The 21,204-nt window shown below is 37.0% G+C and overlaps 1 protein-coding gene across 1 annotated transcript in view; it reads right to left on the bottom strand.

Annotated features, from left to right (window-relative positions):
• MAN1A2 (mannosidase alpha class 1A member 2) overlaps positions 1-21,204 on the bottom strand; it is a 162,501-nt gene that overhangs the window by 113,861 nt on the left and 27,436 nt on the right. Inside the window, exon 2 of the mRNA XM_004420607.3 lies at positions 5,969-6,224. Coding sequence (XP_004420664.1) covers positions 5,969-6,224 — 256 coding nt within the window. The remainder of the gene's footprint in view (positions 1-5,968; positions 6,225-21,204) is intronic.

A 21,204-nucleotide genomic window follows, 5' to 3' on the forward strand; every position in this document is an offset into this window, starting at 1 on the left:
TACAACAAACTAAAAGGCTTCTGCACAGCAAAGAAAACCATCAACAACACAAAAAGACAACCTGCCAACTGGGAGAAGATATTCACAAATCATCTATCCCATGAAGGGTTAATAACCAAAATATACAAAGAACTCATACAACTCAACAACAAAAAACAAAAAACCCAATCAAAAAATGGACAGAGGATACAAACAGACATTTTTCCAAAGAAGACATATGGGTGGCCAACAGGCACATGAAAAGATGTTCAATATCCCTAACTATTAGGGAAATGCAAATCAAAACTATAATGAGATATGACTTCATGCCCATCAGAATGGCTATTACTAAAAAGACAAGAAATAACAAGTTTTAGAGAAGATGTAGAGAAAATGGAACACTCATTCCCACACTGCTGGTGTGAAGGTAAACTGGTACAGCCACTATGGGAAACAGTATGGAGAATCCTCAAAAAATTAAAACTAGAACTAGCATATGATCCAGCTATTCCACTTCTGGATATTTATCCAAAGAACACAAAAACACTAAGTCGAAAAGATATATGCACCCCTATGTTCATTGCAGCATTATTCACAATAGCCACGACTTGGAAGCAACCTAAGTGCCCATCAATGGATGAATGGATAAAGAAGATGTGGTATACATACCCAATGGAATACTACTCAGCCTTAAAAAAAGATGAAATATTGCCATTTGCAACAACGTGGATGGACCTTGAGGATATCATGCTAAGCAAAATAAGTCAGATGGAAAAAGACAATTACTGTATGACTTCATTCATATGTGGAAGATAAACAAACACAGACACGGAGAACAGAATGGTGGTTACCAAAAGGGAAGGAGGTGGGGGAAGGATAAACAGGGTAAAAGAGCACACGTGTACAGTGACGGACGGCAACTAGACTTCTGGTGGTGAACATGATGCAGTCTATACAGAAGATGAAATACAGTGATGTACACCTGAAAGTCATATAATGTTATAAACCAATGTTACCTCAATTAAAAAAAATGAATTCAGCAACATGCTTATAACTTAAATAAAAAAAGAAAGAACAAATTTGGAGGACTTACCTGATCTCAAAACTTACTATAAGTTAAAGTAATGAACACAGTGTTATATTCACATTAAGGATATGCATACAGATTAACGGAACAGGTATGAGTCCAGAAAGAGACTCAAAACCTATTGATTTTGTCAATTAATTTTCAACAAAAGTTCCAAGGTAATTCAATCAGGAAAGGATAATCTTGTCAACAAATGGTGCTGGAACAATTAGAAAGCCCTATGGGGAAAAAATGAAGCACGACCCTTACTACAAACAATAAACCAAAAATTAAGTCACAACAGACTACAGACTGAAATGTCAAAACTAAAACTAAAATATGTGCTCACACGAAGACTATACACAAATGTTCATAGAAACATTATTCAAAATAGTCAAAAACTGAAACAAATGTTGAACAACTGTTCAAGAAATGAATGAATAAAACAAATCATAGTATATTCATACAATGGACTACTACTAAGAAAAAAATTACCTTTATGTGCAATCTACATAGGTGAATCTCAAAAATATTACGCTGAGCAAAAAGCCCAGAAACAAAATATCACCAACATTGGGATTCCATTTGGCTGAAACTCTAGAAAAGACAAACCTAATCTATAATGACTAAAAGCAGATGAGTGTTTGCCTGGGGCCAAGGAATGGGGTTGTCTGATGGGAGAGGGGCACAAGAAAACTGTTTTTGAGATTATAGACATATTCACATCTTGATTGCAGTTGTTGTTACACAGGTGTAACATTTGTCAAAACTCACCAGTACTACTTAATATCTCAATAAAGCTGAATTTTTAAAAAATCTAATAGCCTGCCATAACTTCCCCACTTGTAATTCCCACTCTCTTGAGGCAATTATCTAAACTCTTTCATCTGTTTTTTCCATTTACCACTATATTTCTAAATATAGTTTATAGTGCTATTTCTTGATTTTTTTTTTAAGTTTTAGATATTTACAATATTCTCCTATAGTTAAGATAATTTAGCTCTCTTATACCACTATTAACTCATCTCCACATATACTTCCCCACGTATATTTCCCTGGCCCACATCCTCCCAATATAGTTATTATAATTATTAAATTACTTTTGAACAAACTTGGAAAACTTTTGTTTTCCCTGCTGTTAACTACTGGTCTGAGGGTTTAGTGGTTTTGTTTTGTTTTGTTTTGTTTTGTGAGGAAGATCAGCCCTGAGCCAACATCCATGCCAATCCTCCTCTTTTTGCTGAGGAAAACTGGCCCTGGGCTAACATCCATGCCCATCTTCCTCCACTTTATATGGGACGCCGCCACAGCATGGCTTGCCAAGCAGTGCGTCGGTGTGCGCCTGGGATCCGAACCGGCAAACCCCAGGCCACCGCAGCAGAGCGCGTGCACTTAACCGCTTGTGCCACTGGGAGGGCCCGGTTTAGTGTTTTTGTTGTCGTCGTTTGTTTGCTTAGCTTTTAATGTAACAATTATTAATTTACTTCCAAATTATACTTGAGCTTCAAAACTTGTCTCAATATAAAACAACACATCAGAAAAACCATCAGTGCCATTTTATTCTCTGACATATCCTTCCTGAAGCTCTCTACCCTCCTACTGGACTTCTGTTCTCTCAACCTGAAGCACAGCTGTCATCCTGCTAATTCCCTTATTCACAATCCTGAAAATGCCTTTCCTTTTTTTCTCTAGAGACAGATCCCATTTCCAAAATCTCTTACCTTTCTATTCTTGTGCTAAAGCATATTTCCTTCTAGCAATCTGAGAAAATGTCTAAAAGTATCCCTACGCTGAGATGTGATTCATAATTTGCCTGAATATGTAACTCTTTCTAAGTCTTTGCTCCATTCTCTTCCAGTTTCCAATATTACTGTTGAGGAATCTGATGTGCCATTATCTACAATCCCAATCTTTTGGGTGGAACTATTTTTGTTTCGCTGTAAACTTTTAGGATCTGTTTTTTGTGTGCCTTTTTCTAAAATTTTGGTAGGAGCCTTTTTTTTTTGCTCCTTGTGTTGGATGCCTGGCAGGTCCTTTCAATCTGGAAACTCACATCCTTTAGTTTCAGCCAATTTTCTTTAATTGATTCTTTGACTTTTTCCCCTCCATTTCCCCTAGTCTCTTGCTACAACACCTAACAATCACTTGTTAAATGTTCTGGATTGATCTTATCGTTTTTGTGGTTTTCTCAATCTTTTTGTCCTACTGAGAGATTTGCTCAATTTTATCCTCCAACTCTTCTACTGAATTTTGTAATTCTATCACATTTTTAATTCCCAAGAGCCCTTTCTTATTCTGTAAATGTTCCTTTTTATAACTTTTCATTTCATGAAGTTAATTTTTTTGTCACTCCAAGGATGTTCTTTTTTGATATATTTTTTCTGCTCCCTGTATTGTTTCTGTATCCTCTGAATTCCTTTCTTCCATCTATTTTGTTCTCTCATGTGAGAAAGTTTCCTTAAATGTCTGGTGATCTTTGGTTTGCTTCTCACATAAGAGTGAAGCACTTACAAGATAATCAGAGGCTGGCAGTAAATGAGCAAGACTTGTTGACTCAGCCTCATCTTAGGGAGATCAGGTGAAATCCAGGCGTGTTTCACTAATAGTGTAGGTCTTTTCTCTTGGGCCAGCCTCCCCAGAGAGAAGTCCTTCATTCTCCTGCTTATTGAATATAAACCTAGCTGCCAGAATTCTTAGAGCTAAGCAGGAGAAAGTGTCTCAATAGTCAGAATGCATTTTTCACTTAAATCTCTCCACCCCCACCACTGTCTTTATTTTTTAGAACCACCTCTGCCCTTTTCGTTCAGCCATACCTGAGTATTCCCAAGATTCAGATCTTCTCTAATTCATCCCAACAAAAGGTAACCTTTTGGACTTCTGTTGGGGAAGGGAGGACAGTAGCCAGGATATACAAGCTAGAGAATTGAGGATCTAGGGTTTAAGAGCTCCTTTTAAAACTTACAAAAAATCCTTTTCCAGCTTTATTTTATACCCTTGACTTAGGAGGTAAATGGTGTCTCTAATTCTTGAAACTTTCAGGTATTCTGCAGTTCATATCACCTTGCCTCTTGTTAGCTTCTTCCCCTGCAGGGTAGGTTTCAACTTTCTCTGCTTGCTAAGTCAGTAACCACAATGTTTAACAGGGGCCTACACAGGGGTTTTTAACATGTTTTATGGTGATTACAAGAACACTGGATAATATGGTGTGCTCTAAAAGATTAACACAGTAGGTCTGGGTTGACCAAACCCTGCACATCCCATAAAAAGGTTTGTCCTATACCTGGCTCCTGGAAAATAACCTCTAAACCTTTATTATCCTGCCTTTTAAGAGAATCTTTGTTTATCTGAAACCTTGGGCCTTGTCAGATAGTTTATGCTAACAATGCGATTTATGGTGGGGGCCTAGGGGCACATGGTATCAGCCTGACCTCTGGATGGGTTGGAGAACTAAGGTCAGCCAAGCCTATATAATGAATCCCCAATAAAAAACGTGGACATCAGGCTCAGGTGCACTTCCCTGGTTAGCAATGCCACACATCACTGCTGGGAGAATTAAGCATTGTCCATATCACTCCACTGTGAGAGGAAACTAGAAACTTGGGCCTGGTCTCTCCTGGACTCTGTCCTATGTGCCTTTTCTATTACTGATTTTAATCTGTATATTTTTGCTATAATAAACCAAAACCATGAATAGAACAGCTTTTCTGAGTTCTGTGAATACTTCTAGTGAATCACTGAGCCTATGGGTGGTATTGGGGTGCCCTAAATGCACACTGTTATCTATCTGAATTATTTTGTACATGAGAAAGTAATTCAATTAATTCTAATGACATCTAAAAAAAGCAGGTCAGGCATCTGAAAAAAAAAATCTATCAATGTCTCCCCAACACTATCTACCCCCAACAAAAATCTATCAATGTACAAAGGAAGTGCCTTAAGCAGCCTGTGCATAAAATACAGACTGCAAAGGTGAGGTAAAATCAGAATACAGCTCTAATTTGATTCCATCAAAGTCAAAGTCTTATAACAACTCATAAGGCCAAGCTTAAAATATCTGCTAAATCTTCCATGTTCATTAATAGAATATCCCAAATAGATATTTGACTATTTGAACTAAACTTATTGTCCTATTTTATGATAAACAATCTCTTTGAAATACTATTGATACTATTACACTCTGACAAAAATCTTTTTCTTCATAGGTCGTACAACTGCAAACTCTGCCCAGAATTAGCAAGAGTTCTAATTAACAAAGTTCAACTGAAATATTCACTAGATTTTTCCCCCCTCTGGTATTCTCTTTATCTCCAAGTAATTCCTAGAATAAAAACTTGAAACACTTCTGAGACTAAACAAATTTCAAAAATTCTGAGATCAATCCTTCCCCATTCTTCAACCCACTGAGACTCTTTGGAAGGACTGCAATATGGTTGAGGGGTATCATGACATGTTCCTTAAAAGACAGCAGATATAATGCTAATTCTTCAGAAACACGTTTATGAAAAGATTTGCATAGTATCTAAGAGAGTCCCTTGTAACTAAATACTTAAGAAATTTCTTAGTCAATGATAAATTATTTATGGATCTATTCTCCATTATTTATAAAATGCTGAATATCAAAAGATCTCTGAACACAGGGTGAGTGATGTAACCATCCAAACAACATTATATCCAATGTTTAAGTGTCCAATAATTGTATTATAATCAATATTAAGAAAGAGACAGAAGTCTAGCCCTTACTGCCAACTTAGAAACTGAACTACAACTTTGACCCCAAAACAAACAAAATCAAAGTAGGACACCATAGATGGTACAAATATATATATATATATATATATATATATATATATATATATATATATATTTAAGTCCAGTCAGGTACATATCCATAACCACTTCATATCACAAATCTCAGCTTATTACCTCTTTAATTTTTTCCCTTTTCTTTCTTATGTCATTATCTTCTGGGTCTCCACCATTTATTCCTATAAGGTTTGGTATAGGGACTGGTGGCAGGGGCTTTTTCTCTTTCATCTTCATTTCTTGGACTACTTTATTTTTCTCTGTCTGAATTTCTGCTCGGATTTCCTCTCTTGACTTTTTTAATTTTTCTTTTGCTTCTTCCAGGGCCTTCTCATGATCAGCTCGAATTTTATTTCTCAAACGTTCTTCTTCTTCCCTGTAAGAAGAGGAGAAAAAAAGACTAGTAAAAATGACCCTTAAGAACATCAATCCTTAAACATAATTGAAAACTTAAAGTTTTCTCCACCAAACCCGGAGAGTTGCTTTCTACTCCTGCCATTAAAAAGTAAGAATGATCTGTGAGAGAGCCTCAGATCTACCTGCCTAAAGAATAGATAAATATATCTCTGTATGAGAAAGAAAATGAACTCTGGATGCCGAAGAGCAAATATTTCACACAGTGGAAGACAAGAGAACCTAGAAAGTTACAATTTCAGGGCCAAGAGAGAACAGAGAAAATAGCAATCAGTAACTTATCAGTAGACACATGAAAAAAAAAAAGAGAGAGTGAGACAGAGAAACCAGTGAAAAATCAGATGGGGAAGAGAAAATAAAAAATAGAATTAAATATCAAGAGGGGACAAAAATATAAACATAGGGTCAAAGAAAGAGATAAGCGGAAAAGATAAAAGGATGAGAAATGTTTCATTTGTTATATAGTACATCATATGCTTCTAAAACTTTTACATTTTGGAATTACCACAGATCTTATAGCACAATGGTCCAACTGATGTGGGCATGACTACTTAAAACTCTCTTGTGCCCTTGTTAAAAAGACATACTATGATTTAACAGGTCTATACGAAACTCATGAATCTGTACTATTAAGAGCTCCCCTCTATTCTGGTGTGCACACAGGTTTGGAAATCACTACTGCAGTGGACACCTACTGGGCTTCCACCCAACCCAACTTTTGTTTGAGTTCAATGTTCTCTCCACCTCCACCCCAATCTACATGAATAAAAACAGGAGTGGTAGTTACTGTTGCCCAAATCAGCCAACGATGACTACTCTAAGGGTAAACATCTAACCCAACAGTCACCCGAGTCACCTCTCCAGAAATTTAATTCTCCAGAAATTTAATCAAACTCTGTAAATAGCTAGACTTATAACATTGTTGGTGGGAATGTAAAATGGTACAGCCACTCCGGAAAAGTTTAGCAGTTTCTTAAAAAACTAAATATGCCACTATCATAGAATCCAGCAACTGCACTGGGCATTTATCCCAGAGAAAGGAAAGCTTATGTTCATACAAAAACCTATATACAAGCCAGTCACAAAAAGACAAATAATGTATGATTCCACTTATGTGAGATACTCAGAGCAGTCAAAATCATGGAGACAGAAAGTAGAGCGGTGGTTGCCAGAGGTTGGGGCACGGGAGAAATGGGAAGTTATTATTCAATGGGTATACACTTTCAGTTTTGCAAGATGAAAAGAGTTCTGGAGATGGATGGTGATGATGGTTGCACAACATGAATGTATTTAATACCACTTCACTGTACAGATAAAAATGGTTAAGATAGTATATTTGATGTTGTGTGTATTTTACCACAATAAACAAAACTTGAAAAAAAAACCTAAACACAAATGTTTACAGCAACTTTACTTGTAACAGGCAAATACTGGAAACAACCCAGATGTCCTTCAACAAGTAAATGGTTAAACAGACCACTGTTAATACTGTGGTATAGCCACACCATGGAATACTACTCACCAATAAAAGAAATAAACTATTCATACACAGAACTTGAATGAATTTCAAAGGTATAATGTGAGTGAAAGAAGCAGAAGTCTCAAAAGGTTACATTCTATACGATTCCTTTTACATGACATTCTCAAAAACACAAAAATATAGAGATGATGAATAGATTAGTGGTTGCCAGCAGTTATGGATAGAGGGGATATAAAGTAATAATACAAGAGAGTTTTTCGGGATGATAGCATTGTTACGTATCCTAATTATAGTGGTGGTTACACGCATGTGTACATGTGTTGAAAATCATAGAACTGTACATCAAAAGAGAAAAATACTAATTTACAGCCTAATATTAAAAATAAAATGTTAATGTTTAGAGAAAACATTGGATTGCTAGCAGTGAGAAGGGGCAGATGAGGAAAACAGGAAAGAGAAAAGAGGGGGAGTGCAGCAGAGCCAGAAAGTCAGAAACACACAAAGTCACTCTGGTAGCAAGAAAGAATCCGGAGGGCCTGCAGACAGACTAGATATAGTAAGAACCCGGCAGGGAGGAGCCAAGGTTGGCCCTTAATGCATCCAAGAGGAATTCTGGGCTGATCTGTTCAGGAGACTCAGGCAGATGAGGGCATCATCAGCACACAGGTGCAGAATGAAGTCTTAGATAAGATAACCAAGGTAGACACAGGCAGGCACCACCAACAGCCTTCCAATCCCCCTCCCCCTCTCCTCCCAACAGAAAAACACTGTGCCTAGCTCCAGAGAACAGATCATAATCCATCTATGCCCAGCAAGTCTTTCCCAGATGCCCTAGCAGCTGGGGTGGCCACATAACCCCATTCCAACCAAAGAGACAAAAGAGGACTACCGAGAAATATCTTCCTTTATAGATTAAAAAATGGAGCCATTTGAGACAAGGGCCTTTTAGCTACTAACAAACTTACCCAACCACCTATGCCTGTCTTCTAATGTGGTTATGAGGCCTAAAGCTGTGATAGTCATCTTTCAATCAAGAGGCAACAAGCCTGGGACAAATGTTCAACACTGTTCAGGGAAGAAGAGAAAGAGGGAAAATGCCTCCTGATATTACTGAATTGCAGCCAGGGCCCTCAACTGCCAGTTCCCAGATTTCAGATTCTGTGGAGTAACTGTCAGTTGGCTGTTCTGTCACTTCCAGCTGAGAATTTTCCCAACTCACTAGCTCACTGAGCAAGCATGCACATAGAGTCAGGAAAGCAGAGGGCCTGGGACTAAGCCTGGAAGAAGAGCAATAACAAACAGGGATGACTGGTTCTTTCAAGGGCAGTTCCTGTCCTGATAACAAGTGGGAGAGTCTCCACAGGGAATCAAGCTTGCCATTTCTAGCCCCAAGCACCATGTTACCTGCTGAATGGCACATGGAAGCCGCCACCATATTTACAATAGCTTGTAGGCATCACTGTGGAAATATCTTCACCCACCAGTGAACCTCTATAAAGAGTCAGGTATTATATGCCACTTTCTAGAGCCCACCCTGAGGGGGCAAGGAATATGGGCCACAACTCATTCCACATCCCCTCTCCAGAGCTTCAGAATGCACATGGGTATTTTAAAGCCTCTGAGAAATTCTACAATAGAGATGCCTGTCTAACACAACACTTTCCAAACTTAGTCACAGTCCCCTTTTTTTGCACACAACCCGTTTTAGCACGCTATGAACACACTGACGTAGAGGAAATGCCTCAAACTGTGCCATCGACCAAGCCTTTGGTAGAACCCTGCCACTTTTTTGCTCTGTGACATTAGATGTATGTCACCTCTCTGAGCCTCCTTCTCTTGTCTGTGAAAAAAGAACCCCTGCCAACCTCACAAGATTGTTCTGAGGATTAGATGAGATGACACATGAGTCTAAGAGTACAGAAAAGTCATTATCAACTCAGTTTCCTTCCTTCCCTTACTATCTACTCTCCTCCTCACCACCATCACCCCTACCACACACACACACACACACACACACACACACACGCTCACACAGAGACATCTAAGATTTGAGCTAACATCAGCGTCCTCAGGACCAAGACCAACATCCAATGACATCTTGCTACTTCTCGGCTTCCCTGCACTGGGTGACAGAACGCTTCTGGGCAAACCCCCAAGGATTTAGAGGGTACCAAATGCTCTTAAAATGGGGCCTGCCACTCGTAGAATTGGCAGAGAGCTGTGCCATCTCTCTACCTTACTGACTCCATTGCCAGCACTGGCCTTTGTCCAGGTGTCTAGAACAGCACTCATGGCCTTTGGGATTGCCTTAGAAATTAAAGGCACAGTGGCCATGAGTGCAGGGAAGCCTACTTTCATTTATTCTTCTTCTAACTAAATGCTAAGATCAATTGTTTCTCTACAAGTAAAGAAGCAGATTTGATAGCAACACGTATGTGTGAATAATTTTCAAATTACACAATTTTTAAAAATCATTTTTAAAAATAAAAAATTGAATCCTCTAAATTTTAGTGCTCTAGAGGAAAGCCCCAGTCACCTTATCCCACTTTAGTTATTGTTATGGTAGCCAAACACTGTTCATCAGAACCTATATAATACCATATTGTGCAGAGGTTTATTCAAAGACATTCTGAAAATCTAAAATGTCTATAAATTCATTTACATTCTCAAAAAGAATTATTTGTTTAAGAGTTTAGTGACTATACTCACCATTTCAGAATAACCAACAAGAACTAGAGTTCAAAGAAAGACCAAGTAGCCTAGTCCCTGAGAGGAACTCGAGTCTAAGGAATTCAGAGAGACGTCTTGTTAACTAGGTGCCAAGAAGAATCACTTAGTGGTTGGAAAAAAAGTGCTTAAAGTAAAAGGACTTAATCCAAAAGTCAGGAGACAAGGATTCTAGTTCCAGCTCTGTCCCCAAGAGTCCCTCTGCAACCTGGCACAAACCACGAAAAAACCCCCAAGATCAGTACTTCCTTCAAGAAAGACAGGAAAATAGGTATTAATACTACCCTGACTATATTACTACTCGAATAGTGGGATCCAAGGTAAGTAAAAGTACTTAGTAAATTGTAATGTTCTATACACGTCAGCCATTAAATTATAGCAACCCTTCTAACCTATTTCAAAATAGAAGTGAATGCAGCAATCCCCCCACCTACCAAAGTAAAGAATGCACTTTATTCCCAATTTCCCTTTCTTCTTTAAGAGTATCTTTTCACAATAATCATTTAGCAGCACCACAAATTCTCTAGCTAGTTTTCTTCCTTGTATATCTTAAATTATTTTCATTTTGGTCTCCTTTCAAGATGCCCCTCAAATTTTGTTTTAGTGGCCAAATTTCTAGATTTTAAATTACACCAGCTGGGTCAATTCTTTTGGATGTTTATTTTCACCTGGATGATCTTTTACTTACATATTTTTAAGATTTTTTTTTTTAACTTTGATATCATACTCATGTTGAACTTCCATTTGTAAATGTGTCTTCCTTTTCATTAGTGCCTTGTATCTTTCAGTGTAGTAAAGAATTTGGCCTTGCCCAAAGAAGTCTGGACTTTATCCTCAGCTTCTGGAAGGTAACCTGTCATACTTGATAGAAGTGTCCTTGTTTATGGTGGGTCCGGGCCACATCGGATCTTAGGGTGGGGTTGGTCACATCCAACAGTCCTAGGGTAGGGGCTGGTCATGTTGGAAAGACCAACAATATGACTTAGGGTGAGGGTTCCAGGTCACATAGTATCCTAGAGACTGAGTTCAATCATGTGGGCAATCAATCAATCATGCCTACACAATGAAGCCTCAATAAAAACTCTGGACACCAAAGCTCAGGTGAGCTTACCTGGTTGACAATATATATTATCAGACATTGACACTGGGAGAATAACATCCTTACTTCACAAAGAGAGGACACTGGAAGCTCTGTATTTGGAAACTTTCTAGAATTCACCCTATGTGCTTCTCCTCTTGGCTGATTTTAAACTCTACCTTTTCCTTGTAATCTACAATCCTTTCACAAGTATGACAGCTTCCAGTGAGTTCTGTGAGTCCTAGCGAATTATCGAACCTGAGAGTGGTTTTGGAAGCCCCCTGAAATTACAGGTGGTGTCAGAAGTGAGGGTGGTCTTGTGGAGGACTGTGGCTAACTCTGGGTACCTTCTAAGGCTTCCAGGAAAATCTAGTCTTAAGTCTACAAGTTCTCATGAGATTTGAAATTACTTGTTTCAATTATATCTAAATATGTAATATTACCACACTTTTTGATATCCTGTAAGTAACATAAAGCTTTGGGTGTTTTTGTTGTCTTGTTTTGGTTTTGGTTTGGTTCTGTCCTTGCACACACCCTTGGTCCTTCAAAAGCAAAGGCATGTGAAAACAAAACTAACAATTGTGGCTTAGATGTACCAGGCACTGACTTAGTCAATTACTTAGATTATTTTATTTAATCCTCATACCAATAAATCATGTACCCTCTATTAAACACTGTTCTCCATCTTATTAGGAAAACATTAAGGCACAAAGAAAAAAATTAAGTACTGTGTTCAGGGTCACGGAGCTAGTAAATAGCCTAGATACAAACACATGCATTTTGACTTCTTAAACACTATGCAAATACTGCCTTTCACAGAAGAGATAAATTTTATTTCAGAGTTTGTCTCTTACTGTGTAAATCCTAATACCTGACTCTCAATATCTTTTCTCCTTTCTTCCGTAGTCCTACAGCCCCTAAGCACAGGCTCCTGCCAAATAAAAACTCTATTTCTCAACCTCCCTTATTGAAACTGCCCTATAGATCAGAAATAAACTTCTACCTTTAAGCCACTGTTATTTTGCGATTTTTATGACTGGTAAAGGACCTACTCTTAACTGAGCCGCTCTCCATCCTAGATGTTCTCTTTCCCTGAGACTCTCATTAGTATCTAAGGGTTGATTTGCCAGAAATAAACTAACCAAGTGACAGATTTCTTTCTCTAATTAGAGTATTTAAATAAATCACGTTTGGAAACATTCTGAAGGACAAATACAATCCTAGATTACATAAGGATACATAAAATTACACTGAAATCTTGTTTCACAAAGATTTAAGCAGATATACAAATACTTCCCCTTTATATTCATTTTCTCCCTCTCTACTAGAGCTTTCCTCTTCACCTACAAATATGAAGCCTCACCCATCCTTTAAAAATAAATAAATAAATAAAAACTTCCGTCAAAACTGCCTCCGCCTCCACCTTCATTTATGCCCCTTCCTTCCTTTTACCGCTATACTTTTTTCACAGTACTACACTTGCTGTTTCCACTTTCCTTAACCTCACAGCACTCTTCTATCCACTATAGTTAAAAATTTATAGCTATATTTATCTTTCCTTTGAAACGCCCTCTTCCTCACAAGCTTCTGATCATTGGCTTTACCATGGTCAATACACCCCAAAAATGTTGTTTTCCATCCTCACTTCTGTTCTTACTCTTCCTATTCAACATCATCCAACTGCATTTTCTCAACTATTATATCAAAATACATACGGTCAGCCTTTACCTGGTTACTAAGTACTCCAGATCCAAATTTCTAACACTGTCTAAGACATTGCCATCGACTATTTGCCAAACACCTCCAATTCAACTGAATGATTACTAGGGATAAAAAACAATCATCACAGGCTAAGCTCACTCATGAATACAGATTTAAAAAAAATTTTTAAATATTAGCAAAGTTAATCAGCAACATGAAAAAATAGAAAAAAAGATAATACATTATAACTAATTGGACTTACCCCAGAAATAAGGATAGTTTAACATGAGAAAAACCTATCTATGTAATTTACCTATTATCAGATTAAAGAAGAAAAACTATAAATCCTTCAGCAGAAACAGAGAGGAAAGTGATAAAATTCAACACCCATTCTTAAAATCTTATAGCAAAAGAGAATTTCAACCTAATAAAAGATATTTTCCAAAAACTATAGCAAACATCATTCTTAATAGTGAAACTTTAGAAGCATTCCCTCCAAAATGAGGAAAACAAATAAGGATGCTCACTATCACAGCTCCTAGTTGATTGTACTAGATGTCCTAGCCAGTGAAGTAAAACAAGAAAATGAAAATAAGATAAAAATATAAGAAAAAGAAAGTTTAAAAAAAATTTCTTCTGTCACAGGTAATTTGATTTCTACATAGAAAATCCAAAGAATCTTTAAGTTATTATAAATAAGAGTGCAGCAAGGAAGGGAAAGAAATGATCTGACAAACAGCAGGCACTCAGTAAATGTAATTTCCTTCACTTTCTACCCATTGGGTCTCATCTTTCTTGACTCCAAGCATTTAAAATAATTTTATTTATTTATTTTTCCCCCAAAGCCCCAGTAGATAGTTGTATGTCATAGCTGCACATTGACTCCAAGCATTTAAACTTCTGTTGATACATTCTCTCCTCTTACGGTATCACCATTGTTCACATCAGCTTTCATTCACATCCATTATTTCATTGCTAAGATTTCCAGACCGTGTTCTTCTGATTTAGATTTAAGATACATGATGGCCCTTAAAGACTTTGGCAGATAACTACTCTCAACCATTGTAAGTCAATTTCACTAAATTGACTCTTACTAATCTCCAAATTCTTATAACTCACCAAGGCCGCTATGTACTGACCAAAAAACATGCTGACTGAATCAACAATGTAATGCTATCTTTTAAAAGATAAATGACAACGGCCTATCCAATGGCCTTTTCTTTAATGACAAAGTTAGATATTAAATAACCTTTTCAAACATCCTAATATTTTAATAATACTCTAAAGAAATTTCAGAGGATCCAGGAAAGTACAACAAAAATAGCTGAAGCAGTTATGTAAATAGCTACTTAGCACAATTATAGGCCAAGCACGGTTTTAGGAAATGGCTACAGTATAGTCAGTAACTGGTCCAGAAAATACTGAAATAACAGTATTCTACAGAGCTTAGCGGCAAGTGCCTCAGGAATTTAAGACCTTCCAAAGACCACTCCTTCAAGGTCATGGAGGAAGAACTCCTTAAACTCAAGGAAACCAAGTGGTAAAACAGTGCCAACTATAATAAGAGAGTTGTTCACAAATACAGTCTAAGATGATTCTCAACAGCAAATGAATATACTCTATTTGCACAAAATAACACAGTCATACAAATGACAAATAAAAGCTAAACCACGCACTTTCTGGTGTACTGATTTGTAGTTAAGCACCAAACCGAACAAATTCTATCACATTTGGACTCCCTATTCCATAGGAGTGAATCCCATTCTTAAGAAAACATGTTAATAGAAAAGCCCAACTGTTTCTCAAAACAAGTAATTGGTCAAGCACCTGAAAGAGGCTCAAAGAGATTCAAAGTGAAACAGTGCGAAATCCATTGACCTTCACGCTTCTATACCAAATTCAATTACTTTGATCATGTGGCTCCCACAAACTACCTAGTTCTTTAGTGCTCCTACTTTAATAAGGCAGCTCACGGACCAGCAACACAAACTCACTGTCTCGATCTTAAATTTAGTTAGATATAAGTCATTTATGTGTCTATTAACAGATTTTGTTTACATAGAGAGAGCTACTATAGATTAATCTATCTTGGGTTTTAGGGGATTTTAGTTTGATTTAATGCTAAATTCAGGTTAACTCAATAGTTACCAGTCATTGAATTAATTTCAGCTTAATTCAATGATAATCAACAAACATTTACCAAATGTGAGGGGTACTGAGCTAGGTGCAGGGAATACAAAGAAAAATAAGACACATTATTTGCCCACAGGAGTTCACAATCTAATAGATATGTAAACAAAGCAAGTACAAAACGGGTGGATCACAACAGAGGAAGTAAATAACTACAGGTGGGGTACCAGTGACCACAGGTTAGAGAGAAGAGGGAAGATATCCATAAATAGGCATTTGCTAAGCACACAAGTATGACTTGAAAACAGATTACACAGGAAAATAGTATTAGAAACGCACGATCTTCAAATAGAAATTAAAAGCAAAAACACTAGTTTACCAGGCAAATCAAGAAAATAAGGGCATGCCAGGCATAGAAGGGAGAGTATACAAAGATATGGAAGAAGTGACACAACACACCAGTTAGCAAATAAGTTGGTACGGCCACTAAAGTACAGTGTGCAGGGTGGGAGAGGGTGCAGTAGAGTAGAATAGACTGGGCATAACAAGGAAGCCAGAGAAAACAAAAGCTCAGTCATGAATAGAGTTTGTATTGAATCCTGAGGACAAAAGCAAGCCACTAAAAAACTTTTACTTGAAAATGGTATACCTGTACTTAAATCCTGGAAAAAAAACCTCCTCAGGATTGACTTGGCAGGAGGAGGTAAAAAGGCAGATGATACAAGGCTGGAAGTAGGAAATGGAGTTAGGAGGTCACAGCATCCACCTAGGCAAAAAATGACAAAGGCCTAATAAAATCTATCTAAAACAGATACAGGGGCTGGCTCGGTGGCACAAGTGGTTAAGTGCACGCGCTCTGCTGCAGCAGCCCGGGGTTCACAGGTTCGGATCCCGGGCGCGCACCTACGCACTGCTTGGCAAGCCATGCTGTGGCGGTGTCCCATATAAAGTGGAGGAAGATGGGCATGGATGTTAGCCCAGGGCCAGTCTTCCTCAGCAAAAAAGAGGAGGATTGGCAGATGTTAGCACAGGGCTGATCTTTCTCACCAACAAATAAAATAAAATAGATACAGAGAAGAAGAACCAAATATCAGATACCTTAGAAAGGCAAGACCAACAAGCCTAGGTAAGTGATTAAACATAAAAAGGAAAAGGAGTTAAGGATGATTTCACTACAGTGACTGGATAGAAAGGGGACCATTAACTAGACAGAGAATAGAGAAAAAGTGACTTGGAATAAAGGGAAAGAGTAAGAAAGAAATAAGTAAGTATGGTTTTAGACATGCTAAGTTTAAAAAGCCAACAAAGCTCACAGGTTAAGATGCCCAGGACTGAAGACATGGATTTGGAAATCATCAGCCTACAGGAGGCAGCTGAAGCTCTCACCTAACTCTTCACTTATTTGGGTGAATTTTATGGTATGTAAAGTATACTTCAATAAAGACGTTTATTAAAAAGCAGGAGCAGCTATACTGATATCAGACAGTAGCTTTCAGAGCAGGGATAAAGAGGGTTTTATAATAACAGGGTCAATACACCAAGAAACTATAACAACACTAAACATCACACATCTAATAAAGTTTTGAAACACATGAAGCAAAACTGATAGAAATAAAAGTAAAAGTAGACAAATCCACAATATAGTAGGTAAATTCAACACCATTCACTCAACAATTCATAAAAGCAGCAGAAGGAAATCAGTAAGGACATAAAAGACAAACAACACTATCAACCAAATTGACCTAATTGACATTTATAAAACACAATACCCAACAACAACAAAATACACAATCTGTTGAAATGCAAACAGAACATTTACCAATATAGAACATTTTCTGAGTCTTAAAACAAGGCTCAAATTTAAAAGGATTCAAACCATCCACAGTATGTTGTTTGCTACAATAGAATTAAAGTGGAAACCAATAACATGAAGGTATCTGGATAATCTCCAAATATCTGGAAACTAAGTAATACACCTCTCAGTAATCATGGGTTAAAAAAGAAATCGGAAGTGAAATTAGATGACTGTAGATGGTTGCTTATAAATGACTAGATGGTTGCATATAAATGTGTATACAGAATTGTATACTTTAAGTGGGTGAATTTTATGGTATGTGAATTATATCTCAAAAAAGCTATTTTTTCAAAAAGTGAAGTTAGAAAGTGCCTTGAACTGAAAGAAAATGTAAACATATCAAAATTTGCAGATGAAGCTAAAGGAATCCTTAAAGAAAATTTCATAGCACTAAATGTCTATACGAAGACAAGAAGAAAGGTCAGAGGGTAAGTCAAAGCATTAACCAAGCTATATTAGAAAAGAAAGAAGATCTTACACGAAGGACCTCAGGTTCTAACTTAAGAAAAAAGAGAAAGTTCGCTGAAGAAAGGAAATAATAAAGATAAAAGTAAAAAGAAATAAAATAGAAAACAGAAGATTGAGAAAAACCAATAAAACCAAAAGCTGGTCCTTTGAGATAAAAATAATTGATAAATTTCTGACAATACTGATAAAAGGGGGGAAAAAAAGAAGTTACAAATTACAATAACAGGAATGAAAGTAGCAGAATTAAAATTCTACAAATATTAAAATGATAGTAAGGTACTATCATTAATGTTACACCAGAAATTCAACAATTTACATTCCTTATTTAAAAAAAAAAGTACCCAAATGAACTCAAGAAGACCTAGATTATGGGAATAGCCTATATCTATTAAAGAAATTGGATGTGTAGTTAAAAACCATTCCACAAACCAAACTCCAGTTCAGATGATTTCACTGGTGAATTCTACCAAGTATTTAGGAAAGAAGTAATATCAGTTCTACAGAAACTCAGGAAACTGAAGAGAGAATACTTCAATACTGCATTTCATGAGGGCAACATTACCCTGATACCAGAACCAGACTAAATAGATAAATAAATAAAATTAGAGACTATTATTCTTCATGAACACAGAAAACCACTTCTGTGATTAAAAAAATAATATGTAATGACCAAATGGGGTTCAACATTCAAAAAAATCAAACAATGTAATTCACCATATTAACAGACTTAAAGAAAATAACTATATGACCATCTCAGTGGAAACAGAAAAAGCATCTGACCAAATCCAATACCATTCCTAATAAAAACTCTCAGCAACCTAGGAATGTAAGGGAACTTCCTAATCCAATAAAGGGCAACCTACAGCTGACATCATCCTTAATGGTGAAAGACTGAACGCCCCCTAAGATGAGGAACAAAGGAAGGACGCCTACTCCCACTACTTCTATTCAAAAACGTATTAGAGGTTCTAGCCAGTGCAATAGGGAAAAAAAAAATTCGCATCCACTTCAGAAAAGAAGTAAAACTGTATTTATTCACAGAAAAATCCCGTGGAATTAAAAAAAAAAAAAGCCACTAAAACTAATAAATTAGTTCAGTAAAATTGCGGGATACAGGCTCAATATTCACAGATCAGTTACATTTTTAAACACCAGCAAAGAACAAAACAAAAGGTGAAATTTTTATAATGTTTACAATAGCATCAAAAAATATTAATTATTTTAGGGATGAATTAGAGGAAAATGTGCAAGACCTGTACACTTAAAACTACAAAACACTGCTGAAAGAAATTACAGAAAACTTAAATAAGTGAAAAGATATGCCATGTTCAGGAATCAGAGGACTCAATATTGTTAAGATATCAACTCTCCCCAAATTGATCTATACATTCAATGCAATACCAACAAAAATCCCAACAGGCTTTTTTAGAAAAGTTGAAAGGCTGATTTTTAATTTATATGGAAATGCAAAGGACCTAGAATAGCCAAACAACTTTGAAAAAGAGAAACAAAATTGGAGGACTTATACTACCTGATTTCAAGACTTACTATAAAGTTACAGTAATCAAGACAGTGTAATATTAGCATTAAATCACACAAATAACAGAATGGAATAGAGAGTATAAAAACAGACACACATATAAAAGGTGCACAAGCAATTCAGTGGAGAAAGTAGTCTTTTGCACAAATGGTAATTGAAACAACTAAACAGCCATAGGATATAATACTGTGTGTTCATAAAGGAAATTGTCTCCTCAAAGATTGTATTCTGAAGTCAAAAACAAACAAAATAGTAAGTTACACTGAAAAAGAATGGTTCCAGTCTGGGATCCAGAGAGTATTAGGATTCCCTGATGGTAACATTGAAGATCCCTGAGATATTTTCAACATTTCAAAAGTCTAATGAAAATCTTATATTTACTTATGCTATATTCTATAGACTAATTGACAAGTATCAGTTGTCTGTGCTTCTATGGTCTGTGTGATCAGAAAAACTTGAAACCTATGTCATCTGGAATAAGTTAAATTGTATGCCCTAATCTCCTCAGCAATAAAATTTAAATAATATCTACCACAGATCTTCCTTGACTTAGGATGGGGTTATGTCCTGATAAACCATCATAAGTTGAAAATATCATAAGTCCAAAATGCATTTAATACACCTAACCTACTGAACATCATAGCTTAGCCTAGCCTACCTTAAACACGATCAGAACACTTACATTAGCCTACACTTGGGCAAAATCATCTAACACAAAGCCTATTTTACGATAAGTTATTGAAAATCTTATGTAATTTATTGAATACTGTATTGAAAGTGAAAAACAGAATGGTGGTCTGGGTACAGAATCGTAAGTGTATCGATTGTTTACCCTCGTGATCACGTGGCTGACTGCCAGCTGAGGACTTGCTGCCGCTGCCCAGCATCACAAGAGAGCATCGTACTGCATATTGCTAGCCCAGGACAAGATCAAAATTCAGTTAGAAGAATGGCTTCTATTTATCATGCATAAAATTGCATGATCCTAAAGTTGAAAAATCATTAAGTTGAACCATCGTAAGTCGGGGACTGTCTGTATAGAGTTGTTGAATGTGAAATGCCTCAACTTCTGAAGAGTGTATCTCGCACTAAATAAGATAGTTACACTCTGTGGCACGGGCACATTCTTACTTATCTTTTTACTTATCTTTAAGCCTCTACCAAACAGCAATTGTTTACTGAACTGATCAATATCAGTTCTCTTTTCTACCTCTTTAGGCTAGGAAGATACTAAGATTGGTAATACTGGTTCTTTAATGCATTTATGACTGGGATAGCTGTGCACGTTTTATCTGTTAAAATTCAAAAACAGGGGCCGGCCCAGTAGCCTAGCGGTTAAGTGCACACACTCCACTTCAGTGGCCTGGGGTTCACAGGTTCAGATTCTAGGCGCGCACTGATGCACCGCTTGTCAAGCCACGCTGTGGTGGCGTCCCACACAAAATGGAGGAAGATGGGCATGGATGTTAGCCCAGGGCCAGTCTTCCTCAGCAAAAAGAGGAGGATTGGTGACAGATGTTAGCTCAGGGCTAATCTTCCTCACCAAAAAAAAAAACAAAACAAACAAACTACTATTCTCTTTTCTCTAAAAAATGGTGTCCAGACTCCTAGTATGGCAGGCAATCCCTGTTTCTACAAAGGACCCAGCCTCTCTTACCAGCCCTCATTTCCTGCTAGAAAATACCTAGCATAGAAATACCCTATGCTCAAGCTTCAGACTATTCTCTAACATATTTTGCAATTTTGCACCTTTCAGATTATACACATGGTAACCCCTCCTCTGGAATTTGTCTATACTCCCCGCCTGCCCTGATGAGTTCATGCTCATTCGTCAAAATCCCACTCACATGTTATCACTATCCAGCATTCTCTATACTCCCCCATCTTTTTTTTCCAGCTTTATTGTGATATAATTGACAGAACATTGTGTAAATCTGAGGTGTACAACATGTTGATGGATAGA

Source organism: Ceratotherium simum, chromosome 2 (genome assembly GCF_057802395.1).
Source record: "Ceratotherium simum simum isolate JZ-2026a chromosome 2, ASM5780239v1, whole genome shotgun sequence".
NCBI classification, from domain to species: domain Eukaryota; kingdom Metazoa; phylum Chordata; class Mammalia; order Perissodactyla; family Rhinocerotidae; genus Ceratotherium; species Ceratotherium simum.